At 36.4% G+C, this 25,562-nt stretch overlaps 2 protein-coding genes across 5 annotated transcripts in view; one reads left to right on the top strand and one right to left on the bottom strand.

Annotated features, from left to right (window-relative positions):
* LOC127859043 (failed axon connections homolog) overlaps positions 1–25,562 on the bottom strand; it is a 262,441-nt gene that overhangs the window by 193,722 nt on the left and 43,157 nt on the right. The window lies entirely within an intron of this gene.
* Positions 16,716–23,503, top strand: LOC127859040 (tenascin-like). Its single transcript, XM_052396432.1, has 6 exons — positions 16,716–16,848; positions 19,051–19,208; positions 20,180–20,260; positions 21,659–21,788; positions 22,435–22,628; positions 23,256–23,503. The coding sequence occupies exons 1-6, from the start codon at positions 16,727–16,729 to the stop codon at positions 23,438–23,440; spliced, it is 870 nt and encodes a 289-aa protein (XP_052252392.1). The 5' UTR covers positions 16,716–16,726; the 3' UTR covers positions 23,441–23,503.

Genomic DNA, 25,562 nt, shown 5'->3' with positions numbered 1-25,562 from the left:
ACACGCGATTCTCGTGTATCAAGGGCATGCCCACCTACCTGCTTCAGCTGTATACACGCATGCGCAACAACCAGCACAAACGCGAGGTACGTACTCAACTGAAATACAGAGCAATACAAATTCAATAAATTCGCATGTAAACTTAGACTTGCTCCGCTGTCTTCAAAATATGTTAACCCTTTCTCACTCAGAAACACACTTAAAAGCATTTGAAGTAATTTAGAAAATCAAAATGAATTGATGTCCTTTCTTAAAGGGGCCTTTTCACAGATTTTGGCATGTTTTGAAGTTTGTCATTAAATGCTTTATATTGATAAATGTAAACATTATATCTTAAAAGCTCTAGTAAAAATCAAGAATAAAATTTAAAAAAGTAGCCCGGAGCAGGGCTCGAACCAGTGACCCCCGGAATCCTGGAGTAAAAACCAATTAGACCGCTCGGCCAACCTGTCAAGTATATACAAGAGTCGTATTTTATACCTTATATAAGCAATCTTCGTAGTTTCACAAAATTAAACGACAACAACAGAACTCTCCAAATTATTAAATCGTTTCGCGTTGCAACGCTTTATAATTTTCAGGTTTTTAAATCGTCAAAAGATGCATATAATGGCTATATTAGACCATGGTAAATGTTCAGTATTACTGTTTCCTTACAAATATCAAAACTAAAACGAAAATGTGTGAATCTGAAACAACTTTTTCAATTTTGTCAATTTACCAAAACGTTTAAAGACGCCTTTAATGTATTCAAGTTTGAAAGGCTTCATTTCCAACCCTTAGATACCGATGAGCAGCAAACAGCATAAAACCTGAACAGCGTGCGAGTTACTCGTAGGCTGTTCTGGATTTATGCTGTTTGCACATAGCCATTTTCACTTTGCTTCTGAGTGGCATTGAGGGGATTAAACCCAAATACTTAGCAAACCCAATTAGAAAGCGCTATTACGACAAGGCCAATGTTGTACTGAATTGTAGAGCAAAACATGTTTGTAAAGTTCGCATGAACAAGATCATGGGCACAGAACGCTAAAGTTTAGGGTTATATTTAATTCAAATACAGACAAATCCTAAGACACAAATTACGAAAACAACATACATTAAGTGCGGAATACAAATTAATATTATACTGATTCTAAAGAAACGTGTTTACTGAGTCGATTCATTCAACGAGCAGTTTGCAAGCCTTATTGAAACAGCAACATCTGTCTGGTGTTTAATGGTGTAGATAGTGTTCATGTAAAAGCTGTTGCAATATCCTGGATTGAGAATAGATTTGAGTCATTCCGCATGTGACGTGTAGTAAAATGTTTCGCAAGGGTTTATACAGTATTATGAAGAATATATTTTGTCTTAAAATTGCTCAAAGAGATGTATTACCCATCAATAAGAAAATACAGTATGCCAAATAATTAAAATAAAATATTTTTATTTAAAAAAAAAACGAAAAAAAAATATTAAAAAAAGAACGAAGGTTCTCTTCTGTTTTATGGTTTAACATATTAAATGATCGTTATATTGTTTTTTTTTATTCAGGTGCCTTTCTTCATAGCCCAATATTACATATTATTTATCAATCAAAAAAGCTGCCTTATGTGTCTTCTATAAATTCTTAACCATTCTATACAATTAATGATGATAAAATAAATCATACATATTTGTTGAGCATATTGCCTTAATAAATAAACGGCGAACAAAACGAAATTTAAATATTTAATTCAGATTACTCACCATTTTCTTTGCTCTTCCACCGGAAATAAAGCCTCGAAATAAATTAGTTAAACACCCAGCAATTACTCCGCGTTCTGCGCTGTACAAAGGCCCGCGACTAACTGAGATGAGGTATTTGTAACCCATCCCTATAAGGTGTGCACCGATTGGGTAGCGCGAACATCTTGGTTCATGGGTTACAGTTTTTCCTCCATGGTAACATATACAAACATTTAATCAAAGCGCTGAAGGCACTTAAGTTCTTCGCTATTGCATAATCTTAGACGCAACTCAGTTTTCAAAATTATGGTATAGCTTTTTATATCGCAAGATGGAAATGAACACAACCCATTCAATATTATAAAGATTGTGCCTTAAAGCACAGGTCGAGATGTGTGTGCACTGTTTATCCTCATATTTATGTTATAGAGATAACGTAGACAAAATAACAACAATATGTCTCTTTTTCGCAATTGGTTGCTGCACTGGCAACCATCTTTAGAATTTTGGTTGCCTTGCTAAAGAATAACAAGCCTAGAATCATGTCAATGTTGTGTTATGTGTGTCTTAAACTTTATTTATTTCCTTTAAATTATTGAGCAACAATTTTGCCGCCATGACAGACTTAAAATGCATCATGTCTTGTTTTGAACTGGAATTGAATCATTTCCTTCGCCTAGCTGACGGATGGCCGAGTGGTCTAAACGATAGACTTTTATTTCACGTGTCAGTGGTTCGAGCTAGTTGAGGGTAAATTTTTTGTTTCTTTAATTTTATTATCGTTTTTTTAATGGGACTTTTAAGATCCAATGTTTACATGTATCAATATTAAGCATTTAATGACAAACTTTGAAAAGGTCCCTTTAAGATGTTTACTTACAATGCCACAATGTACAAATTTAGAACTCATTGGTTGTTTATTTGATTTAAAAATGCTTTGCCTTGTCAACGAAGTTACTTTGAAGTTATTGTCACTTTTATCCTTTTTTTCAAATCATTAATAGAAAAGATAATTTAAGCTTATTTCTGGAAAAAAAACAGGGCTTAATGCATATGCACTAATTGTCATCCCAGTACCAGAGACTCTCTTTCAACGAAAAACATCATAAAGTGTCCTCCTTGATTAGCTTGTGTGCATTGTGCATTGTGTGCACAGTCTAATCTGGGACTCCACTTATTTGACATGCATTAAGCCCCGTTTTACCTGAAAGCAGCTAATATGTACAGATTTCAATGACAAACTGGCAAATGTCGTCCCACAAGCTGTAAAACGCTATTCATTACATACACACACTGCTGTCTGCAGTGTACCAGTGGTAGCGTATAAACAGGCATATGTGGTTATCGTTCCTAGCGTAGTTAATAGCAGACTGACTTGCAACGCACACTTATAACCTTAGTCCTTTGCAAGCAAAGAACTAACAAGAGCACCGCTTTTCGGGTGCAGACCGCTCATTTCTTTTTCTTTTTTAAGGTGAATGGACCTATCTCTATTTCAATCACAAAGAAGGAAGGGGTGGAGTGGGGAGGGGTGTATAGTGTGAGGGTGTGGTCATTTATTACATTGTCTACCTTTTTATTTGGGGGGGGGGGGGTATTTTTGGGTGGGATGGTTGGACGGTATTTCAAAATATATATATATATATATATATATATATTTCCTTTTTTTTGGGGGGGGGATGGGGGGTGGGGGGTATAGTGTGAGGGTGTGGTGGTCATCTATGAGATGATTTTAAAAAAAATTGAGGGGGGGTGGGGGGGGAATTCGGGGGAGGGGTGTGGGGATGGTTTGGGTGGAGTCTATAGTGGTATGTCAGGTAAGAGTTGTTTTTTTCAAAGTTTCAATCAAATCTAATCATAAATAAAGAAGTTATCGCAATTTTAGCAAAATTTAATAATTTGACCTTGAGGTCATTCAAAGGTCAAGGTAAAATTCAACTTGCCAGGTACAGTACCCTCATGATAACATGAAAGTATTTGAAGTTTGAAAGCAATAGCCTTGATACTTTAGAAGTAAAGTGTATCTAAACACAAAATTTAACCATATATTCAAAGCTACTTAGTCTAAAAAGGGCCATAATTCTGTAAAAATGACAACCGGAGTTATGCAACTTGTCCTTTACTGTCCCCTTATGATAGTTTGCGAGTGTTCAAAGTATGAAAGTAATATTTATGATACTTTAGGGGTAAAGTGGACCTAAACACAAAACTTAACCAAATTTTCAATTTTCTAAGTTTAAAGGGCCCATAATTCTGTCAAAATGCCAGTCAGAGTTACATTACTTTGCCTGCACAGTCCCCTTATGATAGTAAGTAAGTGTTGCGAGTATGAAAGCAATAGCTTTGATACTTTAGGAATAAAGTGGACCTAAACAGAAAACTTAACCAAATTTTCAATTTTTTAAGTATAAAAAGGGCACATAATTCTGTCAAAATGCAATTCAGAGTGACATAACTTTGCCTGCACAGTCCCCTTATGATAGTTAGTAAGTGTTGCAAGTATGAAAGCAATAGCTTTGATACTTAAGGAATAAAATGGACCTAAACACAAAACTTAACCAAAATTTTCAATTTTCTAAGTATAAGAAGGGCACATAATTCTGTCAAAATGCATGCCAGAGTTATCTAACTTTGCGTGCCCAGTCCCCTCATGATAGTTAGTAAGTGTACCAAGTTTGAATGCAATAGCATTGATACTTTATGAGAAAAGTGGACCTAAACGCAAAACTTAACCGGACGCCGACGCCGAAGCAGACGCCGACGCTAAGGTGATGACAATAGCTCATATTTTTTTTTTAAATAGATGAGCTAAAAATGGAATTATTGCATGCATTCCTACTCAGATATGAATCGGGTAAGTGATTGTTTGTGCTTCTAAGTTTGAAGTCTCGCTGTCTGCTGCATCCAATATTGCAACTAACTAACATAGTTTAATTTAAATTTATGTTTGCATTGATGAGCATTTCGGAAGATATATGAACATAAGACCAACATTCAGATCTGTGTGAAGTAAGCCGATGTACTCGATATAGCCTATTAAGCCCTTTTCAGCCAAAGTGACTATTTTAGCTATAAATGCTCTTTAAACTGAACGCGGCCTGATTGGTTGAGTATAGCGTTACCACGAGGAAGTTATCTTATTCCAACGAGTTATTGATGTCGTAACTACGACTAACTTCGTCGTTCCCACGAGTTATTGATGTCGTAACTACGACTGAATAAGTCGTTCCAGTGAGTAAAGTATAGCGTTCCATGGGGTAATGTCGTGGGATTGAGCTACCAAGTCGTGGTAACGACATAAAAAATGCACATATCATATCAGAGCAACGTTACTCAATTGGATATATGGGTTTCAACTTTTATTCGTTTAAAGCCAAATACATTCTCAACAAGAGGTGTGTTTGTCAGACACACAATGACCCATATAGCGCCGCTTTGAAATTAATGTTCAATATATCATTTGGCAGGTTAAGAAATTAGCTTCCTTTTAAAGCTTATTACTTTCCTTGGGATCAATTTTTGACTTTTTACCTTGAAGGATGACCTTGACCTTAAAATTTGTTTTTGATTATATCCTTATAATAAATATTACTTCCCTTGTGAAAATGATCTGTACCTGCCAAATGATATAATATAGAAATTATCTCCCTTTAAAGCTTGTTAATTCTCTTGGATTTGTTTTTTGACCTTTGACCTTGAAGGATGACATTGACCTTGACCTTTCACCACTCAAAATGTGCAGCTTCATAAGATACACATGCATGCCAAATATCAAGTTGCTATCTTCAATATTGCAAAAGTTATGGAGAATGTTAAAGTTTTCGGACGGACAAACAGACAGAAAGACAGACAGACAGACAGACGGACTGACAGTTCAACTGCTATATGCCACCCTACCGGGGGCATACAAATCAACGAATATTTCGTTAATTATTTCGTAAAATAAAGTAACCCATATTGGCCTCGGGCAGCGTCGGAAGCACGACGCAGTTGTGATGAGCTACCCGAAGTCAATCTCTCGTTCGCTCGTAAATGTTCGGAAATCGTCGCGGGAGACACACGAAATAAAAACGAGCATTTGTATCTCGTTCAATATATTTATTATCGGCGTGTGATTGAATAAACTGGTTATACAGGTTTTGAAGGTAGTGCATGTGGTGGGGAAATCAAGATTTTCTCGTGAACATATTTATAGATTTAGTCATCCGACAGGCAAGCAGGGTAGAACGTTTATATGATAGAAATCGTGTTAGGTTTTCATGCTCTGTTTTGTTTTTTAGGTTAATATTATGCGTTATGTATTTCAGTGAGTTTTATGAGATCAGAAGGATGACTTGAGATAGAAAGGGGCATTGGTTCCGGACATTAACGAGTATACTTGTTATACTCCATTTTTCTCAGTTCTATGTATAATGATTCTTATTTGCCATTCATTCTTTATGGCATTTTTTTAACCAGTGTTAGTGCGTATTTTTTAAGAAAATAAATACCCTGCTTGTCATGTCACCTTAACAAATGTGTTCGTTTTTAGCGAGGCTGTTTTCGGAGAAAGCCCGAGCTATTGTCATAGCCAGCTCGTCCGCCGTCCGCCGTAGGCGTCGTGCTAAAACCTTAACATTGGCTCTAAAATCAAAGTGCTTCCACCTACAACTTTGAAACTATATATGTAGATGCACCTTGATGAGTTCTACACGCCACACCCATTTTTGGGTCACTAGGTCAAAGGTCAAGGTCACTGTGACCTCTAATATCAAACTTTAACATAGCTCTAAATACAAATTGCTTCCACCTACAACTTTGAAACTTCATATGTAGTTGCACCTTGATAAGTTCTACATGCCACACCCATTTTTGGGTCACTAGAACAAAGGTCAAGGTCACTGTGACCGCTAACATAAAACTTTAACAAAAACCTTAACATTGCCTCTAAAATCAAAGTGCTTCCATCTACAACTTTAAAACTTCATATGTAGATGCACCTTGATGAGTTCTACAAGCCACACCCATTTTGACTCACTAAGTCAAAGGTCAAGGTCACTGTGACCTCTAAAAAAATTTATTCTAACAAGCTTTCGCAGCCGAGCCCGTTATGCGGTGCTTTTGTTATTATAACTGGTTTCATGATAAATAAGTTATGTTCGTCATAAAATATAATGGAATTTTAAACATAAATCTATGTTAACAGACCACATCTCGTGTTGAAATTTTGTTTATTGCTATAATGAACACTGGTTTGTATGGTTTAATTTTATTTAACGAAATATTTTACGAATTAATCGTTGATTTAGAGTATTTATGTGGCTTTAAAAACATTTTGTATATTGGCCCAATCGGGATGGTAGATTAAATATGTTGATGGGATTCGATTATACATGTAAATGAATTAGAAAGGTTGAATGTTTCATCTCTTTTGCTGAAACGTGAACCGATACCTCTAAAAACAACAGCAATAAAAACAATTGATGATCTTCATAAATTAAAATCATAATCATTTAAACATTAAGATGCACGTGCATTTAAAGAGGATATCGATATTGATTCATTTTGTTGTTTTATTTACATTCCTCGTGATACGAAATAGAGTGAGTAAACTGGTAGCACCATGGGCATCTGCTTGTCCGTCTGTCTGTCCGTCCGTCTGTATAGGAAAATTTGAATCGTACCTGACGATATGAAGTTTTGCATGTGTGATTACCATTGGTTTAACAATGTTAAAAGATGAGCCCTATTTCAACTTGAAATTTCTGTAACATAGAATTATAAATAAGGTCTTCATTTGCAAAATACTTACATCTCTGAAACGATTTGGGGTATCTTTTATTTGGTGTGAAACGTAGTATTGTGGTACTTAATACGTTTCATGTAAATTATGACTATTATATCAAACGAACCGCTCCCAGGGGGTCAAATCGTTTACACATACGAAGTGAAATGACTTAAGCTATATTCTTTTTAAACCATAAAGCCTAAGATTAAATACTTGGATGTTCAAATTATACCATTTAAATGGACCTTTCCACGTGTTGGTAAATTTACAAAATTGGAAAAAATGTTTCAGAGTCGCACATTTTCGTTGTAGTTATTATATTTGCGAGGTGACAGTTATACTGAACATTTACCGTGCTAATAAATATCCATTATATACACCTTTTACGATTTAAATACCTGACAATTACAATGCGTAACAAACGCGTTACGATTGAGTAATGTTGTTATCGTTATATTTTGTTACATTATGAGGATTGCTGATATAAAGTAAAAAATACTCTATTCACTGCATGAGCACGGATGGCCGAGTGTTTACTGCATGAGCACGGATGGCCGATTGGTTCTAGTGTAAGACTTTTACTCCTAGGGCCAATGGTTTGAGTCCAGTTGAAGATAACTTTTGTTTTATTTCTTTAATGTTATTCTTATTTTCTACTGGAGTTATTTAGTTCCAATATTTACATTTATCAATATAAAGTCTTTAATGACAAACTTAAATGCATGCACAAATATGTGAGAAGGTCCCTTTGAGGCAAATATTGCCACGTCCTTTTTTGTTACAGCTTGCTGCATATTTTGATGCTCAACAACTTCTTTTCATCACATTTTGTAACCTGACATCATTTTCTACGTGCTTCTCAAAGCAGTAAACTGGAATTGGGGTTTATTTCAACCGACGTAATGCGAGACGTTTGATTTTACAAAAGTGCACGTAAAACACATGAACGGTCAATACATATAATAATAAAATATGTATAACGAAAAAGTACAGAAAATCTGTGCATGCTGGTAGATATGCACAACATCTAGGTATATGAAGGTAACTAATTGCATCTCAATGTCGACAGTCGCTATATTATTATGCTACAGCTAGAAAAGTTCCCCATTTAAGACAACAAGCTGGAGGCATGTGAATTATGAGCGAGATGATTTCATTGCCTTGATAAACAACTTATCTGCATTGATGTTTTACTGTTCATGTTCGTTTTAAAATTATATACAAGCAGCCATATGGACTAGCATTAATATTTTGGCTCAAAAGTTTTTGGGGAAATATTGTTTCAAATATGTGACAGACATTCCGGTCCCATACTTTTCTAGGTAAACTAACATTTATATATGAGCCTCGCTTTGTGAAAAGGGGGTTTAATGCATGTGCGGAAAGTGCCGTACCTGATTAGTCTGTGCAGTCCGCACAGGCTAATCAGGTCCGAAAATTTCTGCCTAAACTGGATTTTTGCTAAGGTGATATTTTCTTTAAAAGACAAATATCATACAGGCGGAAAGTCTTGTCCCTGATTAGCCTGCGCGGACTGCATAGGCAAACATGAGATGACACTTTATGAACATGTTTAAACCCCCTTTTCACAGAGCGAGGCTCAAATACACTAATTGCGGAGTAGCCTGTCATGTTCGATGAGTGAACAACTCGTGCATATTTTTAATAGGTTTTGCCACACTGATACAAATCGTGTGTCGTGCGTATGCAATGTAAAAACATATTTGTATATGAGCACATGATCACGCATAATGACTCCGTTGTCTCTCTTTGTTTTAAAACATGTCCCAACCACAACCTCAGTAGGACGATGCGCATTGGATATGGTGTCCACCTGGCGACCGGGAAGGTCACCTATTCGATCTCCGCTGTTAAATAAATTGCTTTAAACTAAATACAAATACCAATTCGATTATATTTATATAACTCAAACATGTGTCAGTATTCAAATGGGCTTAACCATATTTGATAATGTGTACGGTGTGCATTAGTCAGTCAATGAAAGTACTGAAGCGAGTTTTATGTTGGTTTTATTTTTTGCTAATATTTTATATAAAAATATCATGTAATCGTTTAACTAGGACACTTAAATATGTAATATTCGATTCAGGTTTTGGTATTAATTATTTCATTTTTTGTTTGTATAGGTACGTTTGATTACACTCGTAAGTGTGTGGTTCGGCCAGCCCTGAACCTGGTTTAAACCCCAAATGTTTTGAATTGGCCGTTCGAAGGCGGTGACCCCCGTTACCCCCCATTTTTTTAATTGACCGTTCAAAGGCGGCGTACCCCGTAACCCCAATGTTTTGCATTGACCGTTCAAAGGCGTTGCCCCCCGTTAACCCCAATGTTTTGTATTGACCGTTCAAAGGCGGTGACCCAAGTTTTAATAATGTAATGTTTATAGGTGTTTATTTAACAAAAATATAGGATAAGAACAATATTTCCTTTTCTAAAAATACTTTTGTTTATTTGTATTTTTAAGCTAATGGCTGTATTTATACTTGCCGTACTAATATTGTGTATGAGTCTGCACCGCGCATGCCGTACTAATATTGTGTATGAGTCTGCACCGCGCATGCCGTACTAATATTGTGTATGAGTCTGCACCGCGCATGCCGTACTAATATTGTGTATGAGTCTGCACCGCGCATGCCGTACTAATATTGTGTATGAGTCTGCACCGCGCATGCCGTACTAATATTGTGTATGAGTCTGCACCGCGCATGCCGTACTAATATTGTGTATGAGTCTGCACCGCGCATGCCGTACTAATATTGTGTATGAGTCTGCACCGCGACACTTTGCATGTTGATCCTGTTTTCTTATTTTAAAATCGCCGGCCGTATTTTATGGGGTGTGTTGTTCTGAGAAAACTGGGCTTAATTCATGTGCGTAAAGTGTCGTCCCAGATTAGCCTGTGCATTCCGCACAGGCTTATCAGGGACGACACTTTCCGCTTTAATTGTATTTTTAGTTTCAAAGAAGTCCCTCCTTACCGAAAATCAAGTTAAAGCGGAAAGTGTCGGCCCTGATTAGCCTGTGCGGACTGCACATGCTAATCTGGGATGACACTTTACTCACATGCATTATGACCAGCTTTCACAGAACAAGACTTAGGGTGATTTTAAGAGGTGTTGCTTGATTAATCAACTTAACAAATGACTCGTCCCAACTTTCGTGAGACTAATAAGTTAGTTAGGTGAGTGTGATTGTATACACCCCGGGTCCTCACATAATGCAATCTCATGCGCGGAAATACCTCATAAACTTCGAAACAGACACTGACATGTATCATTTATATAATTGATTTTGTGTATTTATGCATCTCATAAAAAAATCACAATATTTTACATTGTGCTTTGCCAACCTGACAACTTGATTGCCAAGGTATTTGCAGAAATAACTCAAATGAAAAAAAAACAATGTATGGATAGACTCATTGAAATAAAAAAATCCGCAGTCCTTAATAATCAAATCATTAAGTGTATTTAATGAAAAAGCAGATATTGTAAAATGAAAAAAAGTCGAATTAGTGATTGAAAACACAAGGGTAAACGTTTATTGTTTGTGCCTTTTTTACTTATTTTATATAAACTGTATTGTAATGTTTGTCGATGTAGTGAAATATAAAAAAAAGGGCTACACATCAAACATAAATTGGTCCTGTGATATTCTTTTTCTTTTTCATAAACTTTCATTTACAACATTTAATTTTTAGGGAAACAAATGAACCGCTCAACATTTTCTTCAGAAACAAATATAGACCCGAAATAAACTTTTCGGTGTTTATATTGTTAACAGCTTTATTCAATAAATATTTATGAAATAATTACATTTATTTAATTGTAAAATAATACAATGCATATTATTGACACATATTTGAACCTTTTTGCGCCATGATTTAAGTGGGTTTTCTTTAGTTCAAATTCGCAAGCCTTATTTGGTATGAACAGTGTTGAGATATTTACGGCCGGAGGCAAAGATGAACATGATTACTAGTTAAACGAAAAAAATAACTTTAAGCATAATAATCCTAATATTGCGACAATATGAACTGTGTACATTAACAACGCATTCTTATTTAGTAATATTCTATTAATGTTTATTCATGCGGAGTCGGTTATCGCATTTCACATCAGAAAAGGGATGGGAACAGTGTTGCACTTAAAACTGTTACCATAACAATCTCTTTTTAAGCTCGTTGCGTAAGTTAAAGGAGCGCACATATCTCCAAATAAATTTATTACGAAAACGAGAAAATCAATCATAAACATTAAAAATGTATTCACACAATTACAGTTGAAACAATTAATTCGCGTACCTTTTAATAACAAATTAATGAATATACCTTCATATATAACGAATATTGAAAAAAATACAAAGGTGTAATAATTGTATACACTAAGAGTGATTAAAAAACAAATGGTAAGTTGTTATTCGTAAGCTCTTTTATTCGATCATTATTTCATAAAAATGTGATCATTGGTGACATAAACTGTAGAGCACTGAGTGTATTTTCTTCTCTTCAACTAATTTAAATACGTTTCGCATCCTTAAAGCAATTGACACGGTTTGTAACAAATTTCAAAAAAATACAGAACAGTAAAACAAACGTGAGCAAAATAACATAGCGGACATAAAAAAATATCATTTATGAGTAATCGCGAGTGGTAGTCGATGTAATTTAAATAATTTCAACCATCTGAACCAGCGGGGGGTTAGGATGTGTTCACTTGTGTACTTGTGCAACTCTACGCATCTCCATTTTAATACTTGTCACAGTAATTGGGCAGTGTTCTGTGTAAAGGGGGTTTAATGCATGTGCGTAAAGTGTCGTCCCAGATTAGCCGGTGCCGTCCGCACAGGCTAATCAAGGACGACACTTTCCGCTTTTATGGTATTTTCCGTTTACAATAAGTCTCTTATCAGCACAAATCTTGTGTGGGCGGAAAGTGTTGTCCCTGATTAGCCTGTGTGACACTTAACGCACATGCATTAAACCCCCTTTTTCACAGAGCACGGCCCAATTATAATTGCTATCTTTTGTTTCTAATGCTTTAGATTATTAATTAAAGGTATCAAATGGCAAATTTAAACAAATGCAAGAACATGTGATTAAGATTTTCGGCTTAAACATATCTCATAGTTACATTCCTGAATAATCTGTTTTACATATTTAATGGGCCGAAATGTATCACTGGTATGGTAATTTAAGACGATGTTTACGAATAACGTGACATTACATAAATAATAATGTTTAAAATAGCTACATTATAACCGTCAAAAAAACAAACATGAACAGTTGTAAGTAAGTAGTAGTAGTAGTAGTATTAAATGTAAACAATGATTATTCTGGTGCACAGGTGTTGGGCGCGTGGTCAAGTCATTTTAACACTATCAATATGTCATAAAAAAACATTTTTCATCATTTTGACTAAACATTTTTTCCTGAATTAATATATATTAAAATAAAATAAAATAAAATTTTATAAACATTTTAACGCTTTCTGCGCATATTGAGGGTGTTCTAATTGTTCCAGTAAGCTTGGCGAGAGCCACCCTTGGTCTTGTTGAAACCATGGCCTTTACCAAGCCCTCTTGATGACAGATTTGTCTTTTTGTCCACACCAAACACTAATATAATCGTTATGTTTGAATGTTTATTTCAATCGTGTACGATGATCCGTCCTCCACCTTACGCTATTTATCCAACTATTGGTTCCGCGCCTCAGAGTTACCGAATACCTGAAACCGAGAACCGTATTTACCTTGAGCGTCTGATCGACATGGGGCTGGACCTGAAATTGCCGATAAACAAAACCCGATTTACAATAATTTCGACGTTATAACGCAAACAAAACGACAAATCTGTGTTGTAAGTTGATAAACTCGTATTTGTTTATTATACTAATGTGGATTATGTGCGGTAGCGGGGATATTTCGATAGTTTTACTCTTGTAAAAATCGGCACTTAACGTTCGGCCAGACGAGAGCCGACCTAGAATTTCTACGAGTTCGAGAAGTGTTTTCTTGTAGTTTATGTTGGCAAGTAGCCGTTCGTGGTCATTTTTCGTCACGAGGCAACCTTTCCCAACAAAATGGTACATAGTTTACGAAAATCGACGCCATTTGGGCACTTAATGGCTTAAAATGTTGATGTAGGTGATTTTTCTGTGTCAAGAGATACCTACCTTGTATATCTATATCATATCAGAATTGTGTTTGTCAAAATGATGAAAAATGTTGTTTTATGACACATTGAAAGTGTTTAAGTGACTTTGCCACGCGCCCAACACCTGTGGCTACTACTAATGACAATTTGTACCCTAACAACGGTTGACTTGAAAATGCGTTGTAAAATGTTGAATCGTGATTCGTCAACTTGTATTCTGTACAATTGTATAGTGTTCACTTGTTAGATGCTGACTTGTAGCAGATTACTAAAACCGATCGTACAACTAGTAAACTAAAATATTCAAAATGCTAATGTAGTTTGTCATCAACTTACATTCAGATGGATCTATTATACTTTATTTATTATTATGACTACAATATAAGGTATACGAAGATGTAGACTTTATATATGTATTATCTTCATTTTCAGATCTGTAGTTTAAGAAGTTACATGTTTGTTTTAAAACATTTTTACATTTGGTAGAATCGGAACATACATATAGGATCTGGCACGAGTTGTCATATTATACCATATTTTATTAAACGAGTTCAGGAATTTTGTTAGTAAGCGAGCTTTTGGCGAGCTTACTAACGAATTTCCTGGACGAGTTTAATCAAATATGGTATGATATGACAACGAGTGTCAGATCTTTTTTATCACATTCTTTTAAATGAGCAAATTAAATAAATATTTACGCAAACATAATGATAAATCTCGAATATTGTTTACATTTCCTGTTGTCATTTGGAATGCCTCGGCTTTTACAAAGCAAAATAGCAAAATGCGATTGGTCAATAAACGAAAACAAAGCCAATGAAAACGCTTAAAAATGTTGTATTACACATGTGTAATATAAAAAATATGTTATGGTTGTATTACATTGGAAACAGGGTATAAAACAGATATTAAATTGTTGCATTTTAAAACTTCTCTGTTAAACAAATGAGCTGAATATTCAACGCTTGCAACATTTCTGGTGATGAATAATATTGGCGGTCTTTCCCTTCCATACATAACAGCCTGCGAGTAACTCGCAGTATTCTCAGGCCTTATGCTGTTTGGTACCCATCAGTATTTAAAGTTGGAAATATAATAATAATAATAATAATTTCTTTATTTTCTGAAGGTAACTCATCAAGAAAACACATTGATAAAAAGTCATGCAAAGAATTTAACAATGGCAATCTTATTTTCAATGATGCCTTCAAACAACTATGGAGCCTTTGAAAGTTTAATTAAGTAAGAAAGGCCTGTAATTTAATTTGATTTTCTCAAGGACTACACTCGCGCCGAAAAGCGTTTGTTAGTGGTAAATGGTTAACCTCGAACTTGGGTGACCTTTCAACTGGATATAAAAATTGACCTGAATGATAGAGCATGCAAGTTCATGCCGGTTGTTAAGGAACCAAATTTGGAAATTGAAAACATTCGGAATGAGAACGTTCAAAATGATCAGGGACAGAATTGTGAATTTAAGTATTAATTTTCTATAAAAATGGTTGTAGCTAAATAGAAAAATTATTACTCATTTGAAATAAAGATTTATATTAAATATCATTCAGAAGTACGCGAATGTATACGGGTAATTAGTTATATTAAGCTAGGGAAAGTTACATATGATTGTATACTAACCAAAGCCTGTGTAACGTCCGAGCGTTTGTTCTAGCTGAGACTGCATGCAACTGTATAGCTGAACACCAGTAAAGACCGATGCGTGCACAGTGGTAGTGCTATTCAGTTGGTCAATGGTCCAACACAACCGTTAGTCTGTGTCCAACTTGATAGTTGAGCTTTGGTTCAACTCGTTCGTTAAGCTGTAGTCTAACATCCCGACGTTTGAGTAGTATTTCAACTTGGTGGTTTGGCAGTGTCTCAAAAAAGAAGCTCGGCTGTGCTAATCTTAAATAAGTGTACACGGAGGATGGTTCTGTACTACCTTGTTGCTATACATTGTATAATCTACCTATTAGGCTGTTATTAGAACAGGCTCTAAGAAGAATTTTGTTTCGGTGATCGTATATAACCTTGCAACGACGTTACTTGGCTGGTGTCTTTCAGAGTTTATTTACAGGTCATGCTGCGTCTACAAGACTACATGCATGGTCTGACCTGCCCATGTGATATTGCAGGGTTGATATTAATTTTGAGCCAATGAAGGTCAAATTTATCCAGGCTTCCCGGATACTCGCCAAAGATATTAGTTAGGGGAATAGGCCACTGCGCGGTGGCCAATGAGACCCTAATGGTAGACACTTACATATGTGGCTCATCAGTTGTAAAATTTGGATGTCGACAGGTAAATTTCGCTTAATTTCGCGTTAGAGAAATCATGAAAAATGCAGTAACGCGAAAGGCTGACATGGATCTTGCTTGTGGTGAGTGTTAAGTAGACTTATTGTGGTGAGCGTTAAGTAGAGTTAATATATTTAATTAGTTAAAACAAAACAATTTCCTATACATGACAAAGTTGTATTATTGTATTATCAAGATGAAACTGAATACGTGTGATTGTTCAGATGTAAACAGGTTACAAACAACTAATCTAAAATAAAGTGTCGGAGCAATATGGAGAAGGGTAGTTTCTTTAAAACTGTTGAAGGGGCCGTCCAACAGATAAAGCGTCGTATCGACGTGATTCGATATTTTGGGAAACTACGAGGATTGCTTCTATAGCTAAACAATACATCTGCTCTGAATATGAGCGTGGATGGTCGAGTGGTCTGGGCGGGAGGCTTTGTACTCCATGACTCCAGGAATCCAGGGGTCAGTGGTTCGAGCTCTGTTGAGGGTAACTTTTTTTCCTTTTTTTTATTTGTTCTTGTTTTTTTACTTGAGATTTATAGTTCAAATGTTTAAATTTATCAATATAAAGCATTTAAAGCATTTAATGACAAGCTTCAATACATGCCAAAATCTGTTCGACGGCCCCTTTAATGTCGTAAAAAGTGTCTACCTTATATGACCTTTATATCTGCTAAGTTCTCGTACTATTTGAAAAACAGGACAGTGACTTCAAGGAAAACACCAACTGGTGCGATAGTCTATGGGTGACTAGTACAATTGATAACGTGATGGCATTACGTACATTTTTAGGTGTATATATAGTCTGTGACATCGCTGTACACACAGAATCAAGGATACGTTCATATGTTCACGGGAAAATGCTGCTAATAATAGCATTTACATCGCTAAGGTAGTTATTTGTTTTGTTTTTGTTTAAGTTAAGGAAATTAAGAATGTCTTGTAAAAACGTCGAGAAATACCCCTAAGGTATTCAACGAGGGCATCACTTATAGGATTCAAAACTTATTTCCTTTGATGAAGTATTTTTGTGATTACATAATATCAGTATAATAGTACGTAAATATCATTACAAATAACGTAATGTGTATATGATTCATTCGAAGTAGGATGCTTTGTTCAATATTTCATGTTTTAATGAACGAAATGCTTTGTGTGACATATATAAGTGTAATGCATTAGAAAACAAGATATAAGGCGTTGACGTTGGTTTGCGTTGGTGACCGCTCATCAGTTATATCAATGAGATCAATGACCCCCCACGCCAATAACGTGCGGTTACGAAAGTTGCTGTGACTTATTTCTCATTATAAGATAGTTTTGATAATTCATCTGAAGATAAAACACAGAAAAACTCTGTGAAAATGAAAACAAACAACATATAGGAACACCGGCTAAACACGAATCATCCATATGAGACGCGCTCTGGGAAAAGGGGGTTTAATGCATGTGCGTGAAGTATCATCCTAGATTAGCCTGTGCAGTCCGCCCTTTCTGCTTTTATTGTATGTTATGTCCCCCAGTCTATACTTGGGGACATATTGTTTTAACCCTGTCTGTTTGTTGGTTTGCTTGCGTCAAACTTTAACATTGGCCATAACTTTTGCAATATTGAAGATAACAACTTGATATTTGGCATGCATATGTATCTCATGGAGCAGCACATTTTAAGTGGTGAATGGTTATGGTCAAGGTCATCCTTCAAGGTCAAAGGTCAAATATATGGGGTGACACATTGTTTCACAAACACATCTTGTTTGTTATTATATTAATTCCTTTCTAAGGTAGACTCTTCTTGACGAAAATCCACTTAAGGCGGAAAGTGTCGTCCCTGATTAGCCTGTGCGGACTGCACGTGCTAATCTGGGACGAAATTTTACGCACATGCATTAAACCCCCTTTTCACAGAGCATATTCACACACCTTCGAACAGACCTGTATATGTCATCCGAACGCAGCTATTTGATTATTTAAAGAACCTGAATCGTCGCGATTATCCTTAATATATTGGGCAAGCTAATGGCATTATTCTTATCTAAAACCCATTAATAACATATTATCACCCTGCTATGTGTGTATAATTATTATTATAACGTGTATGGCATACACTGAATAACTTCGTGTAAGATATATCTGGTCGCAAGATCATTCTAGTTTCGCCTCAATATAGGGGAATGCGTTGAAATGACGCTTTACAGACAGGCTGACCGCTCTCTTGCTGTAACGATTACACATCGCAAATAAATGAGTCGCGTTCTGAGAAAACTGGGTTTAAGGCATGTGCGTAAAGCGGACTACACAGGCTAATCTGGGACGACACTTTTCGCTTTTATGATATTTTTAGTTTAAAGGAAGTCAGTTCTTACCGAAAATCAAGTTTAAGCGGAAAGTGTCGTCCCTGATTAGCTCTTGCGGACTGCGCAAGCTAATCTGGGGAGACACTTTATTCACATGCATTAATCCCAATTTTCTCAGAACGCGGCTCAAATAAATGTTCTGCATAACATTGGCAATGTTTGATGACAATTTTTGCCATGGCCTAGCTACTTTCCAATATATCAGCGTACATGGTTGGAAATATACGGTAAGAACCATAAAAACACCATTAAAACTAAAAATATTTAACATATAAATTACACACCGGCATTCAGTGGCATGGAGGTCTGCACATAATGTAGACGTGAAAACTTAGCGACAAACTCTGAATCACGCACACACTCAGTGGCATGGTGGCGGCCATTTTGTGCAGAAAAAAAGAACGATGAAATGGTAGAAACCAGTATAACAATGAAGTGACAAAGAGGTAGTTCTTATTGCTTACATATATACCTTCATATTGATACTTAAAGTTTGAAGATTGCACATAATTATTATATTTCGCGAAATTTTTGGTATTCGGGTTACTTGCGTTTGATGTTGTTGTTGTTTTTGCGAGTGTTTTTAAAAAAAAATATTTTTTTTTTTTGGGGGGGGGGGGTTAAATTGGACAACGGCAAAGTTCAAGAAATGTCCAACTAAAATATCTACGCCTAATAAAATGGAAATATCTGTTTAAATTTTACAACAAATACAAACCCATTCTCGTTACTTTAAGCCTTTGCGAGGCGTTTATTATGGACGAAAACTGCGTTCACTGCAACTGGAACGGCGTATGTCAAACACAGTCTAGACAATGTGAATGCTACCATGGCTTCAAAGGGGCCGACTGTAGCGTGGGCTGTGGTTGTCAAGGACACGGGGTTTGTAACCAAGGTACACGATACTTAAGATTTACGTATTGCTATTTTATGCAATAACTAACACAGACTATTCAAGACACTGTGTGTAACCAATGTACGCTGTGCTTTCACACAACTTCGAACAAACAATATCAAAGGAATTTAATTTGCATAGAATTACAAAGACCAATAGAAGGACTCTGATTATATAATGGTCTTGTTCTGAGAACACCGGACTTTATGCTTATGCGTAACGTATCATCCCAGATTAGCCCGTGGAGTTTGCAAAGGCTAAAAGGGGACGACACTCTCCACCTAGACTGGAATTTCGTTTAAATGAGACTTCCTTTTAACGAAAAATAATTCCGTAAAAGCGGAAAGTTCCGTCCAGGATTAGACTGTGTAGACTGAGGAGTTGTTCGCAGAGGCTTATCTTGGACGACACTTTACGCACACGCATTAAGTTAATTTTTTTCCAGAACGTGGCTCATATAATTATATGACGTCATGAGCACGTGCTCGGCAAAATTAAACTGGGTTATTTTCAGCCTTGAAGTGAGTACATTAACGTATGCCCTTTTCAATAAGTTAGTGAGCACCATAACATTATTTTAGTGCGACATTCTTATTGGCATATCCTACTATACCTAGTGCTAAAACTTAAAACTATACTTATTAACATATAATAATACGTATATATGGGCCGTGCTCTGTGAAAATGGGGTTAAATGCATGTGCGTAACGTGTCGTCCCACATTAGCCTGTGCAGTCGGCACAGGCTAATCAGGGACGACACTTTCCGCTTTTGTGATATTTTTCGTTTCAAGAAAGTATCTTCTTGGCAAAAAAAACAGTTTAGGCGGAAAGTGTCGTCACTGATTAGCCAGTGCGGAATGCACAGGCTAATCTGGGACGACACTTTCCGCACATGCATTAAACCCCCTTCTAACAGAGCACGGTCCATATATTTGTTCGCATGTTTCAAATGCGCATTTTCTGTTGTAGATAACACATGCCAATGCGACAATGGCTGGAAATGGTCGAGCTCCCAACACAAGTGCATTTGGGACTGCACCTGCCCTACCGGTAATTACATTGTATATTAACCCATTTGTGCCTAGCGTCTAGAAAAAAGGCCTTGGCAAACAACGTAGACCCAGATGAGACGCCGCATCATGCGGCGTCTCATCAGGGTCTGCGCTGTTTGCTTAAATGAATTTCTGTAAGAAATAATCTAAATACAGATTTTTTTTACAACACATCCCTAATTTGTGAAATAAATTGAAACAATTTAGAAGGATGGGAGAGTCGACTTGGCATAAATGGGTTAAAGTGTGCGGTCATACCTTGAACCTTAAATTGTGCTTGGTATATTACCTTGCGGTCATACCTCGAACCTTAAAAATATGCCTTTAAGCTGGAACTTTGAACAAGCTCCAGTTTGAAAGCAAAAAGGACTGCATTCATTAATCAAAAAGGATTGCATTCATTAATCAAAAAGGATTACATTCATTAATCAAAAAGGATTGCATTCATTAATCAAAAAGGACTGCATTCATTAATCAAAAAGGATTGCATTCATTAATTAAAAAGGACTGCATTCATTAATCAAAAAGGATTGCATTCATTTATCAAAAAGAACTGCATTCATTTATCAAAAAGGATTGCATTCATTAATAAAAAAGGATTGCATTCATTAATCAAAAAAGATTGCATTCATTAATCAAAAAGGATTGCATTCATTAATCAAAAAGGATTGCATTCATTAATCAAAAAAGATTGCATTCATTAATCAAAAAGGATTGCATTCATTAATCAAAAAGGATTGCATTCATTAATCAAAAAGGATTGCATTCATTAATCAAAAAGGATTGCATTCATTAATAAAAAAGGATTGCATTCATTAAACAAAAAGGATTTCATTCATTAAACAAAAAAGAAAAAAAAGAAGAGAAAAATACAGATTTTATTAAATGTCTTTAAATCCGAATGCTTTTAAAATACGTATAATTTGTGTAATAAGTCATTTTCGATATAATACCGTGTTCATCAAATCAACAAAGATTGTCGGTTCCGTTGTACAGAACACTATACCATATCATTGATGTCCTTTATTTCACTTTGTTTATGTGGCATATTTACAACGTAAACTCGTTTTCACCTATAAAATATCGCCTTTTATTTAATGTAAGGAAAGAAAAACACGATCTACACTATATGGGAGGCGCTCTAAAAAAATGGGTGTTAGTTCATGTGCGTACAGTGACATCACAGATTAGCATGTGCAGTCTGCACAGACTAATCTTGGACGACACTTTCCGCTGTTATTGTATTTTTCGTTTAAAGAAAATGTTCTTCACGCATTTAGGCGCAAAGTGTCGTTCACGATTAGCCTGTACGTACTACACCGTCTGATCTGGGACGACACTTTACACACATGCATTAAACCCCTTTTTCCCAGAGCGTGTCTCATATGTTTGATAGGCGTGCAGTGCATGGGCCCCGGTATATGCGCATGTAAGCAAGCGTGTCGGTACGGTACCTGCTGGAACGGACAGTGTGAATGCTGGGAAGGGTACACGGGCGACCAATGTGACAGGCTGGACAAAAACACGTAACAATTGTTAACTAGTAACAAACATATAGGACAAAACACGTAAAAAATGTTTACCACTAACAAACATGTAGAACAAAAACACGTAACCGTAGTAAACTAGTAACAAACATGTAGGACAAAAACACGTAACCATAGTAAACTAGTAACAAACATGTAGGACAAAAACACGTCACTATAGTTAAGTTGTAACAAACATGTAGGACAAAAACACGTAACCATAGTTTACTAGTAACAAACATGTTCACAAACTTATGTTGTACCGCTTACTTGTGATTCCACTTACGTTGATGCATGCACATAGGATCCGCGCTCTTGGACACGGGGCTAAATGCATGTGTGAAAATGTGTCGTGTTCTGAGAAAACTGCGCCTTATGCATGTGCGTAAAGTATCGTCCCAGATTAGCTCGTGCAATCCGCACAGGCTAATCAGGGACGACACTCCTCGCTTTTATGACATTTTTCGTTTAAATGAAGTCTCTTCTTAGCAAAAATCCTTGCCTAAAAACACCATAAAAGCGGAAAGTGTCGTCCCTGATTGGCCTGTGCGGATTGCACAGGCTAATATGGGACGACACTTTACGCACATGAATTATACCCAGTTTTCTCAGAACACGACTCATTTGAATGTTTCTCCTCTTTCAGCATGATGAACCGCGACATATCTGTTGGTATGAACATAGAAGGCCTCGAATACTGGTCACCGGAACTGAAGTTCGTCGACGTGGCCAAGCTCTCGTCAGAGTGGATCACTCAACGAGACCAAGACGGCCGATGGGACACACAAGAGCAGAACAAGATCACGTGGAGGTCTGACGGATACCCGGCGAGGCTTGAAAGTAGGTGGAGCCCTGGGGTTAAATATTAACTACGTCTGCACTTCGACGTTTGAATCATAAGTTGGAAGAACACTTATGTTAACTATGAACAATGTAGGTGCCTCGAACGTTCGATCGTGAAAGGAGGGGGAGCCCTAATGTTTAATAAGAGTTAAGTCTGCAACTTGAAGTTTACATCATAAGTTGAAGGAACACTTGGTCTAAATATTAAGAAAATGCGCAAATCAAAGTTAACATCATAAGCTGTAAGAACACTACTGTTCGCGATTAACTAAGTCTGCAATTCGAAAGTGCATTTTTAGGTTCAAAGTTAAAAAAGTCTGGACCTCGATTTAAAAATATTTTATTTTAATCAAAACAACTTGTTACACACGGTAGAACGTCCGTGGGATTAAGTACGGGCATCGAACAACACGATTCAGTGATACAGAAAAAAGCGACATTTCTTATCAAACTTTACCTTAAATTATTTAGCCTCAATATGTGAAAAAAGGGTTTAATGCATGTGCTTAAAGGGCCGTCCCAGATTAGCATGAGCAGTCCGCACAGGCTAATCTGAAACGGCACTTAACGCACGTGCATATAACTCCGTTTCTGAGAGCGCGTCTCTATAACTATTTTCCGCAGAATCTCTGTCAGTCGTGAAGTTAGTTCTTCGGGGTGAACCGGGTTTACATGGTCCCCAGGGTAACTTCGTCTTACTGTATGATGGCGACGGCGAAATCACATTTGCCCTGGTATCACACACAGTGCACTACAATGGAAAAGGTAAGATTCCCTCGTTAACCCTTGTCCGTTCAGAAGCAAAGTGAAAATGACTTTTGCAACCAGAATAAGACCAGAACAGGCTGCGAGGAACACGTCGGCTGTCCAGGTTTAATGCTGTTTGCTGCTCATCAGTATCTTGGGGTTGAAAATGAAGCTTTTAAAATTTGAATCAAGTAAGAAAAGTCCTCAATTTTAATGGATTTTCTAAGGGTTTACAAGCGTTTCAAAATGCGTATCAGTAAAGGGTTGACACTGGCTCGAATGTATAGTCATTTTTGCGCTTGGAGCAAAAGTGTAAATGGGCTGTACTTGTTCAGCATCTTGTTTCACGCATTTTTTGGTGTGTGCATAATATGTTTATACAGGCCGTTAATATGCGTAATTCATTTCAAGTTTGAAAGAATTAATATCCTTAAATCAGTGGTGAAAATTAAGACATGTTCATGGTATGGTTAGTAAATTAGTAAGAGATATTATACAAAACAAACCATTTTTGTTTTTGATTTAACAACATTAAATATATGTTTTAAACTATTTATTTCGTACTATAGGCCGTAAGATCATCGAGTTTCACGAAAACGATGGAGGAATTGCCATCAAGATCATGAGAACCAACGAAAACAACCCTGTCCACAACATCCGGTTGATCATGCCTGGATTTGAGGACAGGCACGAGTTGTTCCCCTTCTACCCTCCCTTCATAGAAAACCTCAAAAGATACTCGGAGTTAAGGTTCATGGACTTCCTTCACACAAATGCACACACGGTAATGACCTATGTTTACAAAAACGGAATACCGTTAGGGCCATCGTGGTTACACATTAAAATCCAGAGGGCGACAATGTGATAGTGCGATAGTACGATGGCGACAATGCGATAGTACGATGACGACAGTGCGACAATACGATGGAGACCGTGCGATAGTACGATGTCGACAATGCGATAATACGATGACGACAGTACGACAGCGACAATGCGATAATACGATGACGACAGTGCGACAATACGATGGCGACAGTGCGATAGTACGATGGCGACAATGCGATAGTTCGATAATACGATGACGACAATGTGACAATACGATGGCGAAAATGCGAAAGTGCGATAGTACGATGGCGACAATCCGATAATACGATGACAACAGTGCGACAATACGAAAAATTCCATAAAAGCGAAAAGCTCACTGCACAGGCTAATGTAGGACGACGCTTTACAAACATGCAATTACCCCCGATTTCCCAGAGCTCGGGAAAAGTATCATATTTAGGATCTTCTATGTGTCATCATGGTATCGTATGATATTGCTTGTATAAGTATTATTTAAGCTACAAGAGGTTACACATAAGCTCTGAATAAGATATAGAGAACAACAGGTTACTGCCTGATCTTTTTGTAATATATCAGGCACGGCTTTGAATAATATAACGACGAGGCTTGCTGATTTGTGCCGAGTCTGATACTAAGTATATTACAAAAAGATCAGACAGTAACCTGTTTTTCTGTTTATCATACCTCTACGTCCCCAATTTAAAAGAAATAATGAAAAAATCGATTAAAGCTGCATTTGTAACGGGAATGAATATGACTTATGTCGTTTGACGTGTTAATGATGACGACATTAGCACGTGTGCTTAATATTTGTAAAAAAATGAGTTTTTGCTGTTTGTGTTGATTTTTTTTGTTTAAAATATATTACAGGTACATCCTGGTATCATGTTTTGTTGAATTTGAATCGATTTTACTAAAAATGATTACTTTAAAGTTGATTCCGAGTAATATGACCCACCTCCTATCATCGACTGATATAAGAACTTCCTGTTGAACTGATATAAAAAATATACCATGCAACGTTATATCAGGCAGATATCAATTCAGTGGAATGATAAAAACGTATTCATAGCAAAGAAATTTCAACTCCAAAAAACCAAGGAAAAAACGTGATAACAGCTCAATATCAAATCTAACGTATTAGATTCCATATGGTTCAATTATTGGAAACAATTTCACATAAATGAAAACAAAATGAGTTTTCTTCACTCCACGGAAGACATGTTAGTTAAGTTATACAGTCATGTCACTCTTCAGGGTAACGAACGATTTCCCGATTCATACAGATGTTTAAGCTGTGAGAAAAACACTGGATATCTGAAAACTGGAAGATCTAAC

This window comes from Dreissena polymorpha, chromosome 14 (assembly GCF_020536995.1).
Source record: "Dreissena polymorpha isolate Duluth1 chromosome 14, UMN_Dpol_1.0, whole genome shotgun sequence".
Lineage (NCBI taxonomy): Eukaryota > Metazoa > Mollusca > Bivalvia > Myida > Dreissenidae > Dreissena > Dreissena polymorpha.
Note: the sequence above shows the minus strand (reverse complement) of the source record. Positions and strands in the feature narration are given on the sequence as shown.